The sequence below is a fragment of the Medicago truncatula genome, chromosome 4 (genome assembly GCF_003473485.1).
Source record: "Medicago truncatula cultivar Jemalong A17 chromosome 4, MtrunA17r5.0-ANR, whole genome shotgun sequence".
Taxonomy (NCBI): Eukaryota; Viridiplantae; Streptophyta; class Magnoliopsida; order Fabales; family Fabaceae; genus Medicago; species Medicago truncatula.
In genome coordinates, this window is record NC_053045.1 from 53,047,090 (window position 1) to 53,069,211 (window position 22,122).

The 22,122-nt window shown below is 32.3% G+C and overlaps 4 protein-coding genes and 1 non-coding gene across 5 annotated transcripts; 3 read left to right on the forward strand and 2 right to left on the reverse strand.

Annotated features, from left to right (window-relative positions):
* The first annotated feature begins 1,592 nt into the window (after positions 1-1,592).
* Positions 1,593-2,658, forward strand: LOC25480439 (protein RKD4). The gene is made up of 3 exons (XM_039832808.1): positions 1,593-1,684; positions 1,798-2,365; positions 2,467-2,658. The coding sequence occupies exons 1-3, from the start codon at positions 1,593-1,595 to the stop codon at positions 2,656-2,658; spliced, it is 852 nt and encodes a 283-aa protein (XP_039688742.1).
* A 4,795-nt stretch (positions 2,659-7,453) lies between these two features.
* On the forward strand, positions 7,454-9,917 carry LOC120580098 (pentatricopeptide repeat-containing protein At3g47530). Its single transcript, XM_039833081.1, has one exon. It carries the CDS (start codon positions 7,487-7,489, stop codon positions 9,386-9,388), a length of 1,902 nt encoding a protein of 633 aa, XP_039689015.1. The 5' UTR covers positions 7,454-7,486; the 3' UTR covers positions 9,389-9,917.
* Positions 9,918-13,037: 3,120 nt separating this feature from the next.
* On the reverse strand, positions 13,038-15,572 carry LOC120580136 (malate dehydrogenase, chloroplastic). Its single transcript, XM_039833281.1, has 2 exons — positions 15,387-15,572; positions 13,038-14,627 (listed from the first exon to the last, which is right to left on the reverse strand). Exon 2 carries the CDS (start codon positions 14,617-14,619, stop codon positions 13,393-13,395), a length of 1,227 nt encoding a protein of 408 aa, XP_039689215.1. The 5' UTR covers positions 14,620-14,627; positions 15,387-15,572; the 3' UTR covers positions 13,038-13,392.
* Positions 15,573-16,806: 1,234 nt separating this feature from the next.
* On the reverse strand, positions 16,807-19,442 carry LOC120580108 (geranylgeranyl diphosphate reductase, chloroplastic). Its single transcript, XM_039833158.1, has 2 exons — positions 18,698-19,442; positions 16,807-17,953 (listed from the first exon to the last, which is right to left on the reverse strand). The coding sequence occupies exons 1-2, from the start codon at positions 19,382-19,384 to the stop codon at positions 17,252-17,254; spliced, it is 1,389 nt and encodes a 462-aa protein (XP_039689092.1). The 5' UTR covers positions 19,385-19,442; the 3' UTR covers positions 16,807-17,251.
* A 967-nt stretch (positions 19,443-20,409) lies between these two features.
* Positions 20,410-20,496, forward strand: LOC120580397 (small nucleolar RNA Z221/R21b). The gene has a single exon (XR_005646120.1). It is a non-coding gene; the product is annotated as a small nucleolar RNA Z221/R21b (small nucleolar RNA).
* Positions 20,497-22,122: the final 1,626 nt, after the last annotated feature.

Here is a 22,122-nt window from a genome sequence, read left to right on the forward strand (position 1 = left end):
CTTATTCTGATATTTGAAGAATTTATAAATGAGGATCGATCCATAGTTCATCACAGAGAAAGTATATCATGTCATGAAAAATTTCTCATGCTTCTAATATAAATCATTCACAGTCAAATTTGAACCTGACTCTACTAGTCGATGATTGCGTTTCCCAAAATTAGTACCCTCTCTGAAATGATAATAGTATAACCAAAAATGATTGTTGAAAGTATGTGGATTAAATTTTTAACCACATACATTGTCTTTTCAATTATATTTCATTTTAGAGGGAGTAACTATGCTAGGTTAAAAGACTCTTGTTTCCATTTTATCCAGTCTTCTCAGTTTTTCGACGTTGGTTGTGTTTGAGAAAAAAATTTAGATATATTTTCTTAAATGTTTTTCATATGATATAGTATTTAATTAAACTAGCCATTTTATCAACAAAAAAAAATTACATTAACCATGATTTTTCAAATCCGCCTCTCAACAAAGGATGAGTTCTCAAATCCGTGATTTTTTCAAAGTTTGTTCTAAAAAAAATTACCATACTAAAAGCACTTAAAAAAATGCACATAAATTTTGTCTTTACAAAAATTTGTTTATATTTATATATAAAATTATTCTTTAATGTTTAGATGTATTTATTATTTTTTAAATAGTACATTTCATCCGGTTCTTTATATAAGAAACAATTCTATTTAATTTTCTTGTTGTGATAAAAAATAATCGCGTCACAAAATACACTTCATGGAAACTTTTTAATAAAGCTATACAATAAAAATTAAATGAATTTAAGTGTATTTTGAGAATGATTTCTCCTTAAAAAAAAAAGAATGATTTCATTAAAACAAAATGAAATTAAGTCTTGTTCTGCTTATTCTTATTTGTCTTGCGCTGCGTAAGCTTCTAAAATTTTCTCATAGATAGAGACGACTGCACATTCGCATGCATAACCACACCAAAACAAAACAACAACAAGAAATAAAAACTCATGCATGGATAATCGTTCTTTGCCTTCAATTTAATTTGCTCAATCAAAAAGTAAAATTCATGGATAATGATTAATTTGTCTAAACTCTACAGCAAGAATAGTCCAATGCTACAAACAGCACTTAATTAGTAGACCTAATCATGCATCTTGCTACTATCGGATCAAATGCAAAAAGATCAAAAGGTTCCTGATCCACGCGATCAACTGAGTACAGTAAAAACTTCGAAACTTTTTTTTTTTCCTGATCAGTTTTACTTTATGATGATGATTGAAGGACAACATTAAAATAAAAAATAAAGTGAAAGAAAAAAAAAAACGGCGAGTTAATTTTCTCGTAAATAACATTATCATCTTGTAACTCTCTCACACGCCATTAAAACCCATTCACGCATACAAGCCGGCGCGAACATATTCCAAGTAATTGCCTCATTAGTGCAATAATTATCATCATTAATACACTCTCATCATCATCGTCATCTTTTTCACTCTACACTTCATATATATTGCTGCCATTTTTTTCATCTTCCACAACTTCAAAGAATCAGTTTCTTTACTCAAGAAACTTTATTTCCTCTAAAACATTCTTAGTATTTTCATCTATATTAATATATTGACAATGGAGAGTAAGCCACTTACTTGTTGTGACTGTGACCTTTTCCATCACAAAAATGAAAAGCCATTTTCATATAACTTCCAATTTCCTAACAGGTAAGTGATCATGACACTTGTGTTTACATTTCTTTCTTACATTATGTCGCCATGAAAAAATTTGTTACTTTTGTATCTGAGTACTCATTGGAAATTTTATTTAATTTTTGCAGTGGAATCATTAGTGAGTATTTACTAATGAATGACAAATTTCCCATACACGATGATGGTTTGGAATTTGAGGAGCTTATGAAGTGTAATTCCCCTCATAACCCTTTATACATTGAACCAATGCCAAGCCTCGAAGGTTATCATCAAACCATGCCACATTCTCAATTTAAATTTTGGTTATATCTTCTGATTAATACTGTGGCTGCAGATGACTATGGAATTTCTTATGATGTGGAGAAAGGATTTGGTGACTGGAGAGAAATTATCAACGATGCAGCGTTTGGTTCTGACAAATTGTATTTATGTTACACTAATGAAAATAGTGGAAATGAAATTAAGAAAGAGGTCGTGGAGGTTAAGCCAGAAAGAGTAGAGAGGATTAGTGATGGTAATACAAAGAATTTGTCAAGGAAGATTATATCTCAGTATTTTTATATGCCAATAACACAAGCTGCAAGAGAACTCAATGTGGGCCTCACACATTTGAAAAAAAGATGTAGGGAATTGGGTATTCGTAGGTGGCCCCATAGAAAACTCATGAGCCTTCAAACCTTGATCAATAATATTCAGGTACATAACAAAGAAATATCCTACCAAAAAGTATATAATAGTATTATGTTGATTGTTTATGGTGAGTATATATGTTTTAATTTTGTTGGATTTGGTTGCAGGAGCTAGGGAAAGAGGATGGTTTACGTAGTGATGAAAAGTTTATGGATATCGAGAAATTGGAAGAGGAAATGAAGCTGGTGGAGGAGATGCCAGATATGCAATTGCAAGATCATACCAAAAGGCTTAGACAACATTGTTTTAAGGCCAATTACAAGAAAAGAAAGCTTATGGATCAGCTGATCATGTTTTAAGGCATATGGATTATGGATAGTTTTTTGTTTTTGTTTTATGGGGTGGACATGTTGTTGAGGACAATCTTTGTCCTGTTTTTTGATCAATCTACATGTCCAGATTTGAACCGCTTGCTATAATTCTCCATTGAAATGTTTATTCATCAAATCTCCGATGAAAATGTTTAAATTACTTGGTTGTTTGTTTTAGATAGGTGTCGTGGTTTGAGCATTTTAAGTAATCTAATGTTGCTGAAATTGTACGTGTTAGTATGATGGTAAATCTATTAAAATCATAGAGAAATTGTGCTTGTTGAAGCTTAAAAGATTAGTTTTTTTAAATTTCATAATAGTTGAATAATGTTGATGATTTCATAAGCTCCGTATATGTGGAAAGGTGAGTGGGTGCTTCTTCTCATAGAATATGAAACGTGTTACGTGATGATGATTTGTTGATTTTACATACACTGCATGTTTCTAAATTAATTGTGTTTAGATAAATAAAATGCAAGTGTGTATATATATATATTGGCTTATTTATAATCAAGAAAGAACTAAATTCGAGGATCTCTAGATTAAACTCAATTTAATCATTATCTCTTCAATCCTCATATTTTTTTTAAGATAAATGCGTACATAGTTCCCTTGAAAAAAAATAAGTGCATAGTCTCAATGCAAAATTGATGTCGTGATTATTGTAGTTGTAGTGGAGTATACTTTAGTGATTATTGAATTTTTTATGAAACCAATATTATTAAACTAACTTTTTAATTTGTGTGGAGTTAGATAATTTTGCATATAAATATGGCCGGAGATAATATAATACATGTACACCTTGTACATTTGTATATGATTATCGACAATTACATTTAAAAAGAAAATTGTTTTAAAAAGTGTCAATCTCGATTTCCAATAGTTTTAATTAATTTTTTATAATCATACACTAATTATTTTTAAATTATAATCATACACTAATTAATACAGTATGCCTCGCTTTCAAATAACTGTTTATGTTTGATTTTTTTCTTTCAAAAAATATTAATTATTTTTTCTTTCAAAAAAATGCGCTTGTAGTTAAAAAGAATAACTACAATCATATTTTTTATGTATCATCTTTCTTGTATAAAATGATCTAATACGACAGGTATTGTCGAATTGGAGGAACTGGATTACTCTTTATGACTTATGCAATAGTATAATTTAGGTAAAATTATGTCTACGGTTCATTAAGTTTGACCATTTTTTTTTAATCTTTTAATTTTAATTTTCTTTAATTTATCATTTATGTTACATTATGTTTGGACCGGTGCTAGTCACACCTCAAAAAAAACAAGTTACACGCAAATTTATTTAAAATTTTACAATAATACCAAAATTGCCCTCTTCATGTAAATTTTTAAAAACCCATCTTTTATGATCATTCTGAACCCTTACCCCCTTTCATCCACAAATCACCATAGATGTGCAACCAATATCTGAATCAACATTTTTGTTATTGATCTGTACTATATTCATAAAGGTTAGTGAATTTCATGAATTTCATTTTCGATGAGTTTGTTTGTTTTGATATGAGATATGTCTGTCAATTTGATTTTAAGTGAGAGGTTAGTGTAAATTAAGTTTACGTGTATGTATATAAAAGGGGTTAGTGTAGTTTACGTATGAAGGTTAATGTAAATTCAAGTTTACGTATGTTCAATTTAGGTTAGTGTAAATTCAGTTTACTTACATTCAATCTAGGTTAATGTAAATTAAGTTTACTTATATTCAATTTAGGTTAATGTAAATTTAGTTTACGTATGTATATAAGAGGTTAGTCTAAATTCAGTTTACTTACGTTCAATCTAGGTTAATGTAAATTAAGTTTACTTACGTTCAATCTAGGTTAATGTAAATTCAGTTTACTTATGTTCAATCTAGGTTAATGTAAATTCAGTTTAATTACGTTCAATCTAGGTTAATGTAAATTAAGTTTACTTCAATTTAGGTTAATGTAAATTAAGTTTACTTATGTTCAATTTACGTTAATGTAAATTTAGTTGATTTGAAATTTTTATTTTAGTTAAAGGGTATATTAGTCATTCTGAGGTGTAACTTGTTTTTTTTTTTGGGGTGTGACTAGCACCAGTCTTATGTTTGCACTGTTTGTCTTTTTAACAAAGTTTCGTGAAAGAAATAGGTTACATATTTTATTATAGACAAGCCTAAAATAGATATGTCAAATTCGCTCGTTTTCGTATTGTTGTCAATTTGTATCAAAATATATTAAAAAAAAAAATAAAAATAACCAATTAATAAATAAGGGTTAAAAAAGTTTTTGGTCTTTATAAATATTATATCTTTTCATTTTAGTCACATAAAAGATGTATTTAGTCCACCCTAACGTTTTACATCACCATTTTTATTTTTCCAAAGAATGCATCACTACTTTTGAGAATTGTTGTTGACACATTGCATAAGCTGTGTCACACGAGCAATTTATCCAAATATCCTTTGGCAGTTAACTGCCGAATTATGGAACCAGCTGCAGTTAACTACCGAGAAAAACTTCGGCTACAAACTATCGAGGAAAACTGAAAATTTCGGCAGTAAGCTGCCGAGGAAACCTCAGACCTTTTTTTTTTTTTTTTTTTGACAAAAACCATAAATTGTCATTAATAATATTTATTGATTTTGAATGTTTCAATCATTATTTTGGTACGTTTCAAACAATTGCAGTATTATACTTATGCATATATATATATATATATATATATATATATTTATTTATTTATTAATTAATAAGAATATCATTTAAATCAGTGTAAAAATTAAGCATTTGAATATTGTTTTGCACATTACTTAAATAAAAATAATAATAAAAAAATCGTTAAAATAATTTTGCACAACGATTTTTTTTAAGGTATAATATGTTGTTATATTTTCTACATTAAAATAATTGTGCACAAAGATTTTTTTTTATTTAAGTAATTTGCAAAACAATATTCAAATGCTTAATTTTTACACTTATTGAAATGTTTTTTGAGAACTTAAATGCTCTTTATTTTTTTGGTCAAGATTTAATGCATACACAACGACCGCCAATTCCAAATCATGAGTCGGTGAATTCTTCTCGTGCACTTTCAACTGCCTTGAAGCATAAGCTACAACCTGACGATTCTGCATAAGTACACCACCAAGACCCATCTTAGAAGCATCACAATACACAACAAACGATTCCTTCGGATAAGGCAAAATCAACACTGGAGCTGAAGTCAACCTCTTCTTCAACTCTTGGAAACTCTTCTCACACTTAGCATCCCAAACATAAGCTTGTCCTTTCCGAGTCAACTGCGTCAATGGTAACGCCAACTTAGAGAATCCCTAAATAAACCTCCGATAATAACCTGCCAATCCAAGAAAGCTTCTAATCTCAAAAACAGACTTAGGAGATTCCCATTGCAACACTGCATCAACCTTCGACGGATCCACGGAAATACCACCCTTAGAAATCACATGATCAAGGAAACTCACTTCCCGCAACCAAAACTCACGCTTAAACAGTTAGCACATAACTGGTTCTCCTCCAAGACTTGCAACACAATCCTCAAATGCTCAGCATGCTCCTCCTCAGACTTCGAATACACCAAAATATTATCTATAAACACCACCACAAAACGGTCCAGATAAGGATGAAATATACTATTCATATATTCCATGAAGTCACCTGACGCATTGGATACTCCAAATGGCATCACTGAATACTCATAGTGTCCATACCTTGTTCGGAACGCGGTTTTGGATATATCTTCCGCCTTCACTCTAATCTGATGATATCATGATCTCAAATCAATCTTATACTAAACACCTATGCACCAACCAACTGATCCATCAAATCATCAATCCTCGGAAGGGGATACCGATTCTTAATCGTCACCTTGTTCAACTGCCGATAATCCACACACAACCTCATGCTGCATATTTCTATTAAAGACAAAATAATAATTGAAACATTCAAAATCAATAAATATTATTAATGACAATTTATGATTTTTGTAAATAAAAAAAAATAGGTTTGAGGTTTCCTCGGCAGTTAATTGCCGAAGTTTTCAGTTTTCCTCGGGAGTTTACTGCCGAAGTTTTCCTTAGAAGTTAACTGCAGCCGGTTTCATAATTCGGCAGTTAACTGCCGAGGGGCATTTAGGTAAATTACTCGTGTTTCTCAGCCAATGCATATGTGTCAACAACAATTCTCACTATTTTTTGTTATTGATTTTAAATCAACTCACGTGTATAATTCAAAATTTTAAATTATTTTTAACGCAATTATATTTAAGATATTATAAGAATCTCTACAAATATTATAATTTTTAACAAAATATTAATTAAATATGAATTATAAGAGAAATAGTAGGAAAACTGGAAGGAAAAATAAAAATATAGAAACCAAAAATATTTCTAACCCAATAAAAAATCACAAAAACATCTCACTCTTTTTCGAGAAGTGTTATTTAAACAACCACTTTTGTTGACAACTTGTAGGACAACTTAAATACATAAAGAAATATGAGTGTGTTTAGATAAGGTAATTGAGAAATTTCAAAGAATTTAGAATTTTAGGCAATTTAAATTAATTTCAGTTCTCAATACATTTGTTTGGATTGAGTAATAAAAAAAATTCATTGTCATCAATTTTGAGTAACTTTTATAAATTTAAATATTTTTGGGCCAAATAAAAAAATTGAAATTAGAGGTCAATTTATAAAATTCAAAAGTTTTGAGGGGTGAAATTGGAACCCGGCGAACCCAACACCTAATAGTTTCGTCTTTTATAAGACTCTGTTGTTACCACCACACCACACCACACCAAATGGCGCCAGTTTGGTCCTCGTGCTCAATCAATCTCAAATCACCCTCTTATTTCACTTCCCCCATTGCCATTGCTATTGCCATTCATCTCCGTCACTACAATACAACAATCCCTCAACCATATCAACATCACCCACAAAAACTCATTTCATTTTTCAACCTAAACCACAAAGAATCGATAATTTCTATCATAAAATCTATTAACCATACCACCCATTTACTCCAAATTCATGCTCACATTCTCACAACAACCCTCATTCAAGACTCTTCTGTTTCTCATCACTTCTTATGCCGCGTTGCACTCTCTGGCCCATTACAAAACCCCAACTATTCTCTTCGTTTCTTTCAGCAAATCAACCCTCCCTTTGTTTCCCACTATAACACCATGATCAGAGCTTATTCCTTCAGCGAATCACCTCAAAAATCTCTTTTTTTATACCGAGATATGCGAAGAATAGGCATTGCTGCGAACCCTTTAACTTCTTCATTTGTTGTTAAGTCATGTATAAGGTTTTTGTATCTTCTTGGAGGGGTTCAGGTTCATTGCAACGTCTTCAAAGACGGACATCAATCAGATACCATTTTGCTCACTGCTCTTATAGATTTGTATTCACAATGTCAGAAATGTGATGATGCATGTAAGGTGTTTGATGAGATGCCTCAGAAGGATACTGTTGCTTGGAATGTGATGATTTCTTGTTATATTAGAAATAATCGAACCCGGGATGCTTTGAGATTGTTTGATGTTATGCAGACTCAAGGGTATGGATGTGAGCCGGATGATGTTACTTGTTTGCTTCTTCTTCAAGCCTGTGCTCGTTTGAATTCGTTGGAGTTTGGCGAACGGGTTCATGGTTATATTATGGAACGGGGATATGGTGGTGCACTCAATTTGTCTAATTCTCTTATAACAATGTATTCGCGGTGTGGTTGTTTAGATAAGGCTTATGAGGTGTTTATGGGAATAAAAAACAAAAGTGTGGTTTCGTGGAGTGCAATGATATCTGGTTTGGCAGTGAATGGATATGGGAGAGAAGCTATTGAAGCATTTGAAGAGATGCGGAGAAATGGCATTCAGCCTGATGATCATACAATCACTGGTGTCCTTTCAGCTTGCAGTCATTCTGGATTATTAGATGAGGGGATGTCGTTTTTTGACCGAATGATCTCAGAGTTTCGGGTAACTCCAGCCATCCACCATTATGGCTGCATTGTTGATCTATTGGGTCGTGCTGGCTTTGTTGATAAGGCCTACCAGCTTATTATGTCCATGGAGGTAAAGCCAGATTCCACCGTGTGGAGGACCTTGCTCGGGGCATGCAGAATTCATGGTCATGTTACACTCGGTGAACGAGTAATTGAACAGTTGATTGAATTGAAAGCTCAAGAAGCTGGAGATTATGTTTTGCTTCTGAATCTTTATTCGTCAGCTGGACATTGGGAAAAGGTAGCAGAAGTGAGAAAACTAATGAGAGAAAAGTCAATTCAAACCACACCTGGTTGTTGCACAATTGAACTGAAAGGAATTGTACATGAGTTTGTTGTGGATGATATTTCACATTCAAGAAAAATTGAAATTTATCGCACACTGGATGAGATTAATAAGCAGCTGAAGATAGCTGGTTATGTTGTTGAACTTTCATCTGAACTACATAAGATGGATGACAAAGGAAAAGGATATGCACTCTCTTATCATAGTGAAAAACTGGCTATTGCTTTTGGGGTTCTTGTTACTCCACCAGGCACGGCATTGAGAGTGGCCTCTAATCTCCGGATATGTGTTGATTGCCACAATTTTCTGAAAATGTTTTCTGCGGTTTACAACCGTGATGTAATTCTCAGAGACCATAAACGGTTTCACCAATTCCGGGGAGGACATTGCTCCTGTACTGACTATTGGTAGAAAAAGACATTGTAACGAAGAGCCACAACAATTGGAAACTAGCTACCCTGGTTTATTGTTGAACAAAATTATATCATGGATGAATAATGATGGCTTAATTGAAATGCAGCCATACAAATAACTACTTCTAAGGAGGTTTCAAACTACATTTCAAGTGGGCCATAGCTTACTCTTGCTGAATCTGGTACATAGATCAGGCAATTTTGCTCGTGCTGTACATTAGATTGGACATCTGCCAAACACCAACGGCCTAAATGAAAGACATGAAAAGGAGTCTTAATGGAACATTTGAGAAATTTGGTGGTGGTATTCTTTGAGAAATTTGGTTTACACTGAAGGAGGTCTATTTTTGGCTGATAGTACAAAAATATTGTGTGTCATTTGACAAAAGAGGACTAAAAATATTGGTTGTCATCATTTTGAGGGATGTTTAACTTTTGTGGTGTTCGTATTGATTTCACTTTACGATGCCAAATGACATGTTGTACATCTTTTTTTTTTTAGAAGCGACATGATGTACACTTTTTCATAAAAGAGCAACATAACATAAATAAAAATATCTACGCCAAATTTTGACAACAAATTTCAACAGTAATTTAGTTCCATAATACAATTTAAATATGCGGTTAATAAGATTTGATTAATAATTAATGAATATAACAATGTGTCAAAATTCCATTAATCATCTACTACATTTAATTAATCACAATTCTGGTTGTAATTACCCCGCCTACTCGTAAAACTACCAACAGTGCTTATATACAAGTAAAATATGTTGTTCTTTTGAAAAATAGATCAACAATAACTACCAATATTTTCTCATTAAATAAAATTAATATGTTATAAACATCATAATATTCTGTCACCATTTCTGATTATTATTATTTTGTAACTTGCGAAATTTCGACCAACAGTGTAACAAATCCTGATTTGTGTATCACTTTTACTCCTCCTTTCTCCGTTTCCCTCTTCTTTTTTTTACATCATATTATTATCCATCCTCTTTTTTTCTGTTGTCTTTCTCTCTTGCTTACACTAATCACACCCCGTGAAAAGTGTAAGAGAACTAATATTCTAGTGCAAAATGATCCAAACTTGTTGAAGTAAAAATATAGTACCATCACTGCAGAGTCAACAAATAAAAAGCCAGATGACTAACAAGTAACAACTGAATCTTCTATTTAAGGGTCAATTTAACTAGGCGTTGATAATAGTTCATTGTATGTTCAATAGTTGATTAAAATGTGTGTATGCGTACGAGAGGCAATACTTAGATTCTAAAACATTTAAATAATGGGTTAATATGTATTTACTTCCTGTAATAATTTAGGCGAGTTCCGGTTTACCCCTCTGTAAAAAAAAAAAGTTTAGATTCCAACCCTGTAAAATAAGATTCTTTGATTTTAGCCCCTGACCTATGTGACTGTGCATAATTGCTGACGTGGCGAGCTGATGTGACATGTTGACTGTGCATATCTGATTATGTTGCGTGATGACTGTATTATTATTTTTTTTAAATGGTACACGTGGCATTTGTATTTTTTTTTTAAAAAATAAATAAATAAATTCTGGAAAAATTATTAAAAATAAAAAATAATTAAAATGAAAAAACAATTATGAAAAAATATAGAAAATTTAATTAAAAAAAATCTGAAAAAATTAAAAAATCTAGAAAATTTAAGAAAAAAATCACGAAAATATATTTTTTTTTTGAAAAAAGTTAAAAAAATAAAAAATATATATATATCAAAATTTTCAAAAAATATAAAAAAATTCTGAATTAAATTAAAATTATAAAAAATCGAAAATATAATATTATATAGTTATTTTGATTATGAAAATTTATTTCTAGAATTTTATTTTATTCGAAAATATAATCTAGATGAATAACAAGATACAATAGATTTTGATTGACACCGGTATATAAGTCATGTTATACTATTGAATAAGAAGCCCTTAATTCTATTCTTCATGATCTAATGTTATGTATTTTTTAATTATTGAAATATTTTCCAATATTTTTATTTTGGTGGCCCCTAATATGGACCTCTTTTTAAAGGGTCCAAACATGCACCTCTACAACTTAACTGGCTATAGCCTGTTTCAAATTGTTTGACTTTTTTTTCTCTTCTTTTCATTCTGCTCATTTTCATCTGCTTCGTCTCCATGCAGTATGTCAACTTCGAAATAATCCCCAGCCAAGTATCCTTATTAATTTTGATAAACTTGTTTTTTTTTTAATAACTATTAATTAATTAATAAATAATATACAACACGTTATACATTAATTCAGTGTCTCCGACCTTCAAGAAAATTGAAGAAAAGAAAGAAAAGAAAAGAAAAAATAGTTTCTCCATCGTTGTCCATTCCGTTACGATCACCGGACTTACTCTCAGAAAAGAAATACAGTGCAATATATATTTGTCCTTTTGATCTCTGTTGAGAACTTCTTAAGTCAGATCTGGTAAAAAGTCCTGAGTTCTTGAATCAAACATGTTGTAGACTGTTTCATATCAGAAGAAAAACAAGCAAATTTATTTCACTTTCCGTCAAGCTTTAAATTTGGAAAGAGTAAAGTGATGAATGCAGTGAAAATAGTGCTACTTGGTAAGTAGCGAATATCGTTGTAAGAACTGGTTTCTCATAACTGCAAATAATACAGCTTTCAGATCTCTAACTTAGCAAATTAAAAATCTATGTGCGTTAGGAAAATGATAAAGGCATAGTGAGTAGTGACCATGGATATACAAGCACCAACCAATAAAAGAGGCATTTCTTGTACCAAGAAAAGGGTCAATATTTTTTTGTTTTAACTTTATTATCATACCAACCAGTTTATTACCGGGTTTAGTAGGTAGAACTAACAGGTCCATTGTTGGACCTCTTTCTAGAGGGTGCATATCAGGGGCTCCCTTTTATTTTTTGTATAAAAAATAAAATAAAAAACAAACTTTTTAATTTCGAAAGAAAAATATGAACTTTTTTTTAAAAAAAAAATAAAATGTATTTTCTTATTATATTGATGAATTTCGAAATATATTAAGTTCTTGAATTTTCCAGAAATATAAATTTTTTGAAATATATTTTTTTAAATTTTTATTAATTTTTCCAAATTTTTTTCATTATTTTTCATTTTACCAGATTCTTTTTCATTTTTATTAAAATTTTCAGATTAATTTTTATTTTATTAAATTTTCCAGAATTTTTTTAATCATATTTTTTATTTTAATTAATTTTTTCGTTATTTTTTTTATTTTTCAGAATATTTTTCATTTTTATTAATTTTTTAATTTTTTATGTTTTTTTTCGTTTTTTATTTATTTTTTTAAAATCACAAATGCCACGTGTACCTTTTAAAAAAATAAAAAATAAAAATAATTATACAGTCAGCGTCCATCACACATGTGTCAGGTTTTAAAAAAAAATTAAAATTAAAATAATTACACAGTGGCGTGCCACATCAGCATCTGGATGGGGTCAAGGGTGTTTTGTGGAGAATCTTAATATTATAGGGGTGTTTTGTGAAGAATCTTCATATTATAGGATTGGAATCTAAACTTTTATTTTTACAGGGAATAAACCGGAACTCGCCCAAATTACAGGGGTAAAGACATATTAACCCTTAAATAAATAAATAAAAACACACAAATTACTGGTCCAATAGGCATATTATTCAAAATGGAACGTTTACATTTTTCCAATTCTTGTAGTACAAGATAGTAAAAATTTATTGAGATTTCTGATCAAAAAAACTAAAGCTCAATATAGAGAACAGAAATGGAATCCCCCTCCTGTTCTGCTAACCAATCTGGAAGTAGAATTGATACTATGGGAAATTCAAATCCTAAGTTCTGGAAGCAGTAAATGATGCTACAGTAAATCTGCAACCTAAGTTGTCTAAGTAATATTCATGCTCAAATAAATCCATAACACAAGAAATCACCCGTTGACATTCTCTCGTAAAGACACTAGAGATTATAGAATAAATGCTTTCATAAAATAAACTAAGCAGCAACAGTTTGCTTTTGAGCAAAAGCAACCCCCTTCTCGATGCTGGCCTTAAGTTCTGGCTTAAGTGCTTCCAAAGCCTTCTGCTCATACTCACTCAATCCTTGGAGATCAGTTGGAATTAAAGCCTCGACTCCTTTCCTACCAATCTTCACCCTTGAAGCAAAAAAAGGAAGGTCGGTCAGATCTGACTGTACGAATGAGCACTCATACACATCAGCGTCTCCGTCAAGTGCACGAAGAGATGATTCAACAAATCTTGCTGCTGCATAAGCCATTGACAAAGTAGCAGACCCTGCACCAGCCTTTGCCTCAACAACCTCAGTTCCAGCATTTTGAATCCTGACAGTTAGCTCCTCAATTTCTTCATCAGTGAAACTCGCTGAGGGTTTTGTCTTTGACAAGAGAGGAAGAATTGTAATCCCGGCATGACCTCCAACAACTGGAACATCCACATCAATCAACCTCAGGTTCTTCCTCTGAGCAACAAATGTGTTTGCCCTCACAACATCAAGTGTAGAAACACCAAAGAGCTTCTTAGGATCATAGACACCCTTCTGTTTAAGAATTTCAGCGGCAATAGGAACTGTAGAGTTCACTGGATTACTGATAATATGAATAAAAGCATTGGGGCAATTATCTGCAACGGCAGTGACCAAGTCCCTGACTATACCAGCATTGATGTTGAAAAGGTCATCACGAGTCATGCCGGGCTTCCTAGGAACACCAGCAGGTATAACAACAACATCGACGCCTTTCAAACAATTTGCTAACTCAGAAGCACCTGTGAAATCCAAAACCTTTGAAGGAGTGTTGCAGTGACTGATATCAGCAGCAACTCCCTTAACATTTGCGATATCATAGAGATGCAGGTCGGAAACCAAAGGCGACATCTTGATGAGAAGTGCCAGTGGTTGACCAATCCCTCCTGCAGCACCGAGAACCGCTACTTTGTAGGATGCCTGAGGCTGCAAATTGCGGGTGAGGTTTTGATTTTCCTTTTGAGCTTTGGGTGCAAAAGTTGCACGCAGAGCGGCACAAGTTTCTTTGCCAGAGAAAGATGATTCAGAGTCACATCTGAGAGATGGCATGGCTTTGAGGCCAGAGAAGGTGTTGAAATTAACCTGGGAATTGAATTTCAAACCAAAAGGACTTGATTGAGGAAGTGACCTCCCTGTTTGGGTGGTTCCAATAGTAAATGTAGCTGATGCTGCTGCTGCCATCTTAACTTCTGAAAACACAAAACACATCAAGTCTCATTCATCAACACACGCACAAAGCCAAATAAAAATCCAGAAAATAAATTAAAATTATGTTAGGTTGGCTTGATTAAAACTGGTTACGGCCTTGCTAGCTTAGCTTATTCCCACTAACATAAAAGCACTTATGAGATAATTTGGAATTGCTTATGAAAACAGCTTTAAAATTTTCTCTCTTAAGTTTTTTTTCAGCTTATTGTCATAAGCTCTCTGGGATAGTTAATAAAAACACTCCGTCTCCACTTAATTCATTTTTTTCAAACTTTTACTAGTGTCGACATGTCTGTGTCTCTGTCAAACACGTGTTCTACAACCAGAAGTGTAAGTGCTACAGAGCTTATAGCTTATTGAAAACAATTTTCACTTTTTGTTATAGAAACAAATAACTTGTACATAAACACTTAAGAATATAACACGTAATCGATTCAATAGTTTATTTAAAAAGAGCTTAAATACATTGGAAACTACAAGTATGAGGTATTCATCACAAATAATACGATATACTGATACCAATAGAACTACATAAAAAAGAAGGGCAAGGCAAGATGCATTCAAAGGTGTAACAATTTGAGTGATAAATGCAAAGTTTATAATGGAATCAAGAAAGATAATTAAAAACGGGATGTGGAATGAGTAAGAAGATTAAGAGAAGAATACATTGAAAGAACAGATCTGAAATAAAGAAAACAAAAAATAAATTGGAGTGAGATGAGATCTGGAAAGAAACGTACCTGGGAAGGGAAGGGAATGGTAATGGGGAATTGGAAGGAGAAGTTGAGAGAGAGATTTAAGAAGGAAAATTGGGTTTGAAATCTCCGCCAACGGGTTGAGGACGAATGGTAATGGTATTCGGTGATGATACTACCGAAAGCGAGCACATTAATATAACCCAACAATGCCAAACAAACTACGTCACCGCAGCAGCTAAGAAAGAACCAAACAAAACAGAATCTACTCCTCAATTCTCACATCTCCACCGTTCGTTTAGTTCCCACACGTTTCTCATTTTACCTTTTTTGGTATAAAATATCTCAACTGATTTAAAGTGAGTCATATGATGTGCAAAGTTGCACTAGTACCACTCAAATATAAATCATATTTCAATTTCTTTTTACTTGAAGTCGCATGTTTTCTCGTGAGCTTAATTTAGTTTTGAGAAACATTGTATTATGCATATAAAAGTCAGCGGATTTAAATATTTGATTATCCACGTGTACATATTAAAGGTAAAATTCTCATTTAATCATATTGAATAAAAATGTTTATGCTATTTATTAATAACATTTCTTCTAAAATATATATCCCCCTTTTTCTCTTATAATTTCAATGTTTTAATTCTCAACAAAATTATTACATTATTATCAATTAAAAAATATTAATACGGTAAATACAATAGTACTTATAAAGTTTAGTTGGATATGTACCTCGCATCCACACTCAGCACTATGTCATATTTTATATTAAAATAAATTCAATTGCTACAAATTTTGCCTACGTAAGAATTTACTAATTAACATTTTCTTATATCAGATCAGATACAATTATATATGATGAATTTTGTTGAAAAGATTACTTGATAGTTGTCCTCTTTATACAGCCTTGAATAATCTACTAATTAACTTTGGCCCTTGAATAGAACCAAGAGAAAAGGCCACCCTTCTTGATTATATTTTTAAGGAAAATGTTAACAAATGTTCTAAGGGCATTGTTTAAGCATATAAAAGTATCAACTTTTGCATTGGAAATTATACGATTATGACTTTAAAAAGTGTTTGACTTGTATTTTTAAGACACTTGTTAATATGACCCTATTTTTAATGAAGAACCAGACTTTGAGCGCAGATGTAATTGTCATTACATCATTGGCATTTGGCATACATACATGCCATTAACCTTAATCTCAATTCATTTTCATTTTTAATTGATAATTATTCTCAGTTGCTTTTCCTCCATTCGGTTTCTTTCAATCCCTTTCTCAAAAGAGAACGTGGGAAATCATAAACTTGAAAATCAGGAAGATCAAGTTGAGCCGCATTCCATTGTTCATATTATTGTCCAATGATAAAAAGATTATCCATATTCAATGTTTTTTTTTAATAAACAAAAGTTTAGACGACTTGAATCTCAAGAATACATAGTATCACATAGAGCTTTACAAAAGTACTTACATATTATCCACTGATAAAATTCTTACATTTGCAGCAAGATTCGAACTCAAACCTTTCTAAGATCATTATAGAATCCTTATCAACTAGACCAATTTTCATTGGTATATTCAATGTTCTTACTCTCTCACAAGTTATATATAACTAACAGAAGGGAATTACAGCCTATATCAAATCTCTTAAATTCCAGCTGATAAATACCACATGCAAAGTAGTCTGATCTCTTAAACTTTTACAAGTTCTTTCAAATTTCAATCAACCCCTGCTATGCTCCAATCACCAGTCTATATTGGGATTGCATGAAAATTTAATCCGTTTGCTTACACAGATAATTAACACTTATAAGAGATCATGTTTACTACGAAAGCAAAAATGAATGATAAATTAATATGTATACAAGTCAGACAGACTGTGATGAATGACTATTGTTGTCATACATTAAGTTTGTCCATCTCCCTCCTTAGAGCATTAGCCCTAACCAAGCTTCCAATGGTGTTGATAGCCAACTTGATATCTTCCAATGGACTCCCAGGCACAACAGTCTTGTACAGATAACTATCAAATGTCATCTTCTGCACATATTCATCAGCACACATTTCAACAAAAGCTTCCCTAGCAGGATTGGACCTATAGAACACCTTCTGAAGAATATCCAAAACCTTGTAAGTAGGCCAGTAAGTCTTGTCCCATTTCTCCAAATATTTCCTCAAATCCCCTTCTTCAACCATCCTCTTTCCATTCGCCGAACCCTGCACAATTGCCTCTGCACACATCCTCCCACTCTTGGCTGCAAAATAGATTCCTTCTCCGGAACATTTGGTCACGTAGCCAGCAGCATCACCCACAAGCGCGACCCTCCCTGACAATCTTCGTGGCCTTGGATGTTCCGGTATAGGGTGAGCCTCCACGCGGATAATCTTGCCCCCTAAGATCTTGTCCTCGGCTCTTTTCCTTGTTGCTAGTTGGAACTTCTTGATGTCTCCCTTGTGTGTCACAGTTCCGGTGCCGACAGCAACATGGTCACATTTCGGGAATACCCAACCATAGAAATCAGGAGAAACGTCGTCGCCCACGTACATCTCCGCAAGATCCTCATAGTAAGCCATTTTATCATCCGGGATTTTTATCCTCTCCTGAGAAAATTAAACATGCCATCAAAATGAAACATTCTAATGCTAAGTGTCTGTTCAATCACAAAGTAAACTACATCTAATTGACTAAGAGTGAATCACAAATTTAATCTTTAAATAGAAGATGTGACAACTTGGACTTAAAATTATAACAACTTTGGATCACATTAGTCTGAGGCAAATGAGTAAATGAGACCAATGACAAAGTTGACAAACACAAAGGGACTAATGCATCAAGTTTTGTTCAATCTCAATGATGTTTTAGTGTTTCGTTAATTTAAATTCACTGACCCTCTACATGACAAAATATAATTTAATCTCTAATTAAATGACAATGTCCTAAACACAAATTTAAAACTCAATTAACTTTGCAACAACACAGAAAAAGAAACCGAGAAATGGACATTGAGTTTAGCATACAATTTTGTACAGGATCCCTGAAATGCAATACTACATCTGTTCATGATCTTTGGCCTTTGAGATTTGGACACACATGATGATTAAGGAGTCATAATAAATTTAGACAATTATAGACTTATTTACCCTTAATCATTTAGTAAAACTAAAATAACAACACTAATGTGATAGACTATTTCTTCAATATCAGGAATGTTTTAAAAGTCCCTTAATTTTAAGAGCAAATTCTTACATCTTACTACAATTTAAAGATTAAATTGGTAATTTACTTAAACTTTACTAGTAATAGGAAAAAGAAACAGAGCAAGCGAAAATTGTAGAAGAACAAACCTGAAATGCAATAGCATATTCATAATCACCAGCATCAATAGACTTAGCAACTCTAGAATTAGCTCCATCAGCACCAATAACAACATCAACTTCCAAAGTAGTTTTTTCACCAACCCCACCAGTTTTCCCATCATAAGAAGAATAATGAAGAACATAAGGAGCATTCTTTTCTTTAGGAATATCCATTTTCAAAAACAACCCATTAATAATATTCGCTCCATTTTCCTTAGCCCTATTTCTAAGATAATCATCAAGCACCTCACGCCTCACCATACCAATATACTCATGAGACTTAAGTGTCCTACCAATGTCGACGGCGACATTCGACGGAGAAATCATCTTCATCTTGGTAACACGGCGGTCTATGATGTCTAGTGGAAGGTCGAACTCACCAACCATGCATAGAGGAATGGCTCCTCCACATGGTTTGCAGTTGTCCATTTTACGTTCAATGAGGAAGGTTTCTATGCCACCTTTTGCAAGTGTTTCTGCTGCTGCACCTCCAGCTGGACCACCGCCGATGACGGCAACACGGAGGTTTCGGCCATCGATTTTTGGGCTGGTTGCTGCAGCGACGACGGTGAACTTGCGGCGGTGGGTGATGGGTTTGGGGCGGTAGGAGAATTGGGGGGTTTCTGGTGAGGAAATGCGGAGGCCGAGGAAGGATTTGAGGGCGATGGAGCTCATGGTGGTTGAGTGAAAGTGTGGGGGTTTGAAATTTTGTGGTGTTGTGTTTTATTGGAATGGTGGATATGGTTTGTGATTTGTGGGAGTTTATGGCCGTTGGATGGATGAGATGAAGAGTGGAGATTTCATGTGGATAGATTTTGGGATCATGGATTCTGGTCCTTTGCTTGTCTGTTTCTACTTTTGAGTTGAAGACTTGAATTTGTGGTGATGTTTCTTTTTTGAGTGGCTTATGTTTTGCCACGTTATTGTTGCTATAAGTGGTGTTTCTTTAACTCATCTTTTCTTGCATTCAATGTAACTTTGACGAATGTTGACGACATCGGTTTACATTAATTCACCGTTTCAACGAACTACAGACACATCACACCAGTTACAAATCACCAAGCACAAGTACTATGATTCATGTTTTAACTTCATTTTACACTTAAAAATAAAACTAGTTCAAAGGAGTAGTTGCAAATGGTTCTCATCTTGTTTTTTTTACTGGTGATTCTGATCTTGTTAAGTTATTTGTGTACTTATGTTATTATGCAGGGAATGTGAATCCTCCTATGTCCATAATTGTACATTTTGTTAAGGCGTGCTCTTAGATTGTTTTCTTTAGCATTGGATTTCAGCATAATTAAAAGGTGGAATGTTTTGATAAGAATAAAAGAATGTGAATCATTATGAATTTGTAAAAAGATTTATCATTCTTGGTAGCCGATCATACTTATAGAGCCTATTTTTGGGAAATACTTGTAAAATACCAAAATACCTCCTCTGCAGTTAACTGCCGAGAAATTCATAAGCCGGCTGCAGTTAACTACCGAGGAAAACTTCGATAGTTAACTGCCGAGGAAACTTCAAAAATAACTTCATCGGCACTTAAGTACCGAGGAGTTGTAAACACCACACCCTTCTTTCTTCATTGTCTTCTTCACAAATATCCCAATCTTGTAGTTTCTTCTCTATACTTTTCCTTTTTGCAATCTTAATTATTCCTTCTCAATTATAACATTGTATAAAGCTATTGATTTCATAGGCTATTATGAATCATAGAGATACTCATGCACCACTCTGATTTCCTGTGCTGATAACTTTCTCATACCCATTATTTTTTTGAGCCTTTTATTCCTTCAATTATCATAGTTCTTTTGATCAACGTCACACCCTTTTATTTCCTTCATTTTTCTGATGGTTCTCCCATCAACAATTAACTTGTGTCAATTTTCTGAACAGTTTTCTTCAATTCATTTTCCAATTTATTTGTTTCAATGAATCTAATAGAATTTACAATCTTTAATTTGTGTTCGGAGGTGGATTTTGTTGCTCTTCTTCTGTTATCTCTTGCAAAGTGTAGCACACTGTTTGATTTGGAAGAAGAAGAAAAGTGAAGTTTGTGGTTGTGAAAGAAAGAAAACAAAAAAAGCTATTGAAGTGGAAGAAGAAGAACACGTTTTTTTCCTTCCTTTTTTTTCATTCCTTCGGCAGTTAACGGTCGAGGTTTTCCTCGGTAGTTAACTGCAGTCGGTTATTGAATTCCTCGGCAGTTAACTGCCGAAGCAACAAAAACGTATTTTACTTGTGTGCCTTAACCTTATGCAATGTGTCACTAGCAATTCTCAAATATTTTTCTATCAATGTTGCAAGTTGTGAAGAATTGGTCGAATGAAGTTTTGTCATTTGAAAAATATAGTTAAATTTCTTTAGTTTCAGAAATTTTGAAAGTAAATATTTTGATAAGGATTTGATGTAGATTTGAAGTTAGATTTTGATTTTGGTTATTTGTTTTTAAATCAAATGTTTTGGATGATATAAATTTAAGGGTTAAATATGTTTTAACTCCCTACAAAATTACAAACTTTTAAGTTGAATCTCTACAAAATATATATTTACTTTTAGTCTCTATTTGCATTTTATATCGATGGATTATTTTGGAGGACTAAAAGTATTCATTTTTTATAAAAAAAAAAAAGTTTAAAATAGGGACCATTCTTATAAATTACAATATTATGGAGTATTACAATTTTATAGAGACTAAATTAAAAATTTATGATTTTGAAGGGACTAAAAACATACTCCACCCTAAATTTAAAATATTCATATCATATCTTATAGTTTAATTTCTATATGAAATTAAAATTGATTTACATTATTTCGTAATAAGCCAAATATAAAGTATGTTTTATTTTGCTCAAAGAATCATCTGGTATATATGTAAATCAAATTGTAGTATGAATACTTTTGGCATATATAGATTCAATTTTTATTTGATTCAAAATTGAATATTTAGTTTATAACATGATTATGATATGAGAGTTTATTTTTTGATGGAAATGACATGAGTTTATTGCTATTAAGTTTTCAACAATAATATATATTTGGGTTAATAGTGTTTTTCAGCTCTGTAATATAGGTTATTTTCGGTTTTCGTCCCTATAAAATTTTCGGTTTGAATTGCATCTTTGTAAAACTTTTTTTTTCCGGAAAACACCCCTCCCTCATCCAACTTAGCAAATTCGCTTACGTGGCGCTGATTTGACTTTTTTTTTTCATTTTTTTTTAATTGGCCATGTGTAAAAAATATATCCATATCAGATTTTATTTTTAAAATATTTAAAAAATAAAAAAAATCCAAAAAAACATAAAAATATTCAGTTTTTTTTCCAAAAATTTAAAAAATCGAAAATTAATTTTTAAAAAATTCAAAAAAATATTAAGATTTTTTTTGAAATATAAAAAAACAAAAAAAA

What these genes read in the sequence shown, in the direction of transcription:
- LOC120580108 (XM_039833158.1), bottom strand. Translation starts at nt 19,384, where the DNA reads ATGAGCTCCATCGCCCTCAAATCCTTCCTCGGCCTCCGCATTTCCTCA. An exon ending in AATATGCTATTGCATTTCAG is followed by an intron (nt 17,954 to 18,697) that starts GTTTGTTCTTCT and finishes TAATTTTCTCAG; the next exon opens with GAGAGGATAAAAATCCCGGA.
- LOC25480439 (XM_039832808.1), top strand. Translation starts at nt 1,593, where the DNA reads ATGGAGAGTAAGCCACTTACTTGTTGTGACTGTGACCTTTTCCATCAC. An exon ending in AACTTCCAATTTCCTAACAG is followed by an intron (nt 1,685 to 1,797) that starts GTAAGTGATCAT and finishes TAATTTTTGCAG; the next exon opens with TGGAATCATTAGTGAGTATT. An exon ending in CCTTGATCAATAATATTCAG is followed by an intron (nt 2,366 to 2,466) that starts GTACATAACAAA and finishes ATTTGGTTGCAG; the next exon opens with GAGCTAGGGAAAGAGGATGG.
- LOC120580098 (XM_039833081.1), top strand. Translation starts at nt 7,487, where the DNA reads ATGGCGCCAGTTTGGTCCTCGTGCTCAATCAATCTCAAATCACCCTCT.
- LOC120580136 (XM_039833281.1), bottom strand. Translation starts at nt 14,619, where the DNA reads ATGGCAGCAGCAGCATCAGCTACATTTACTATTGGAACCACCCAAACA.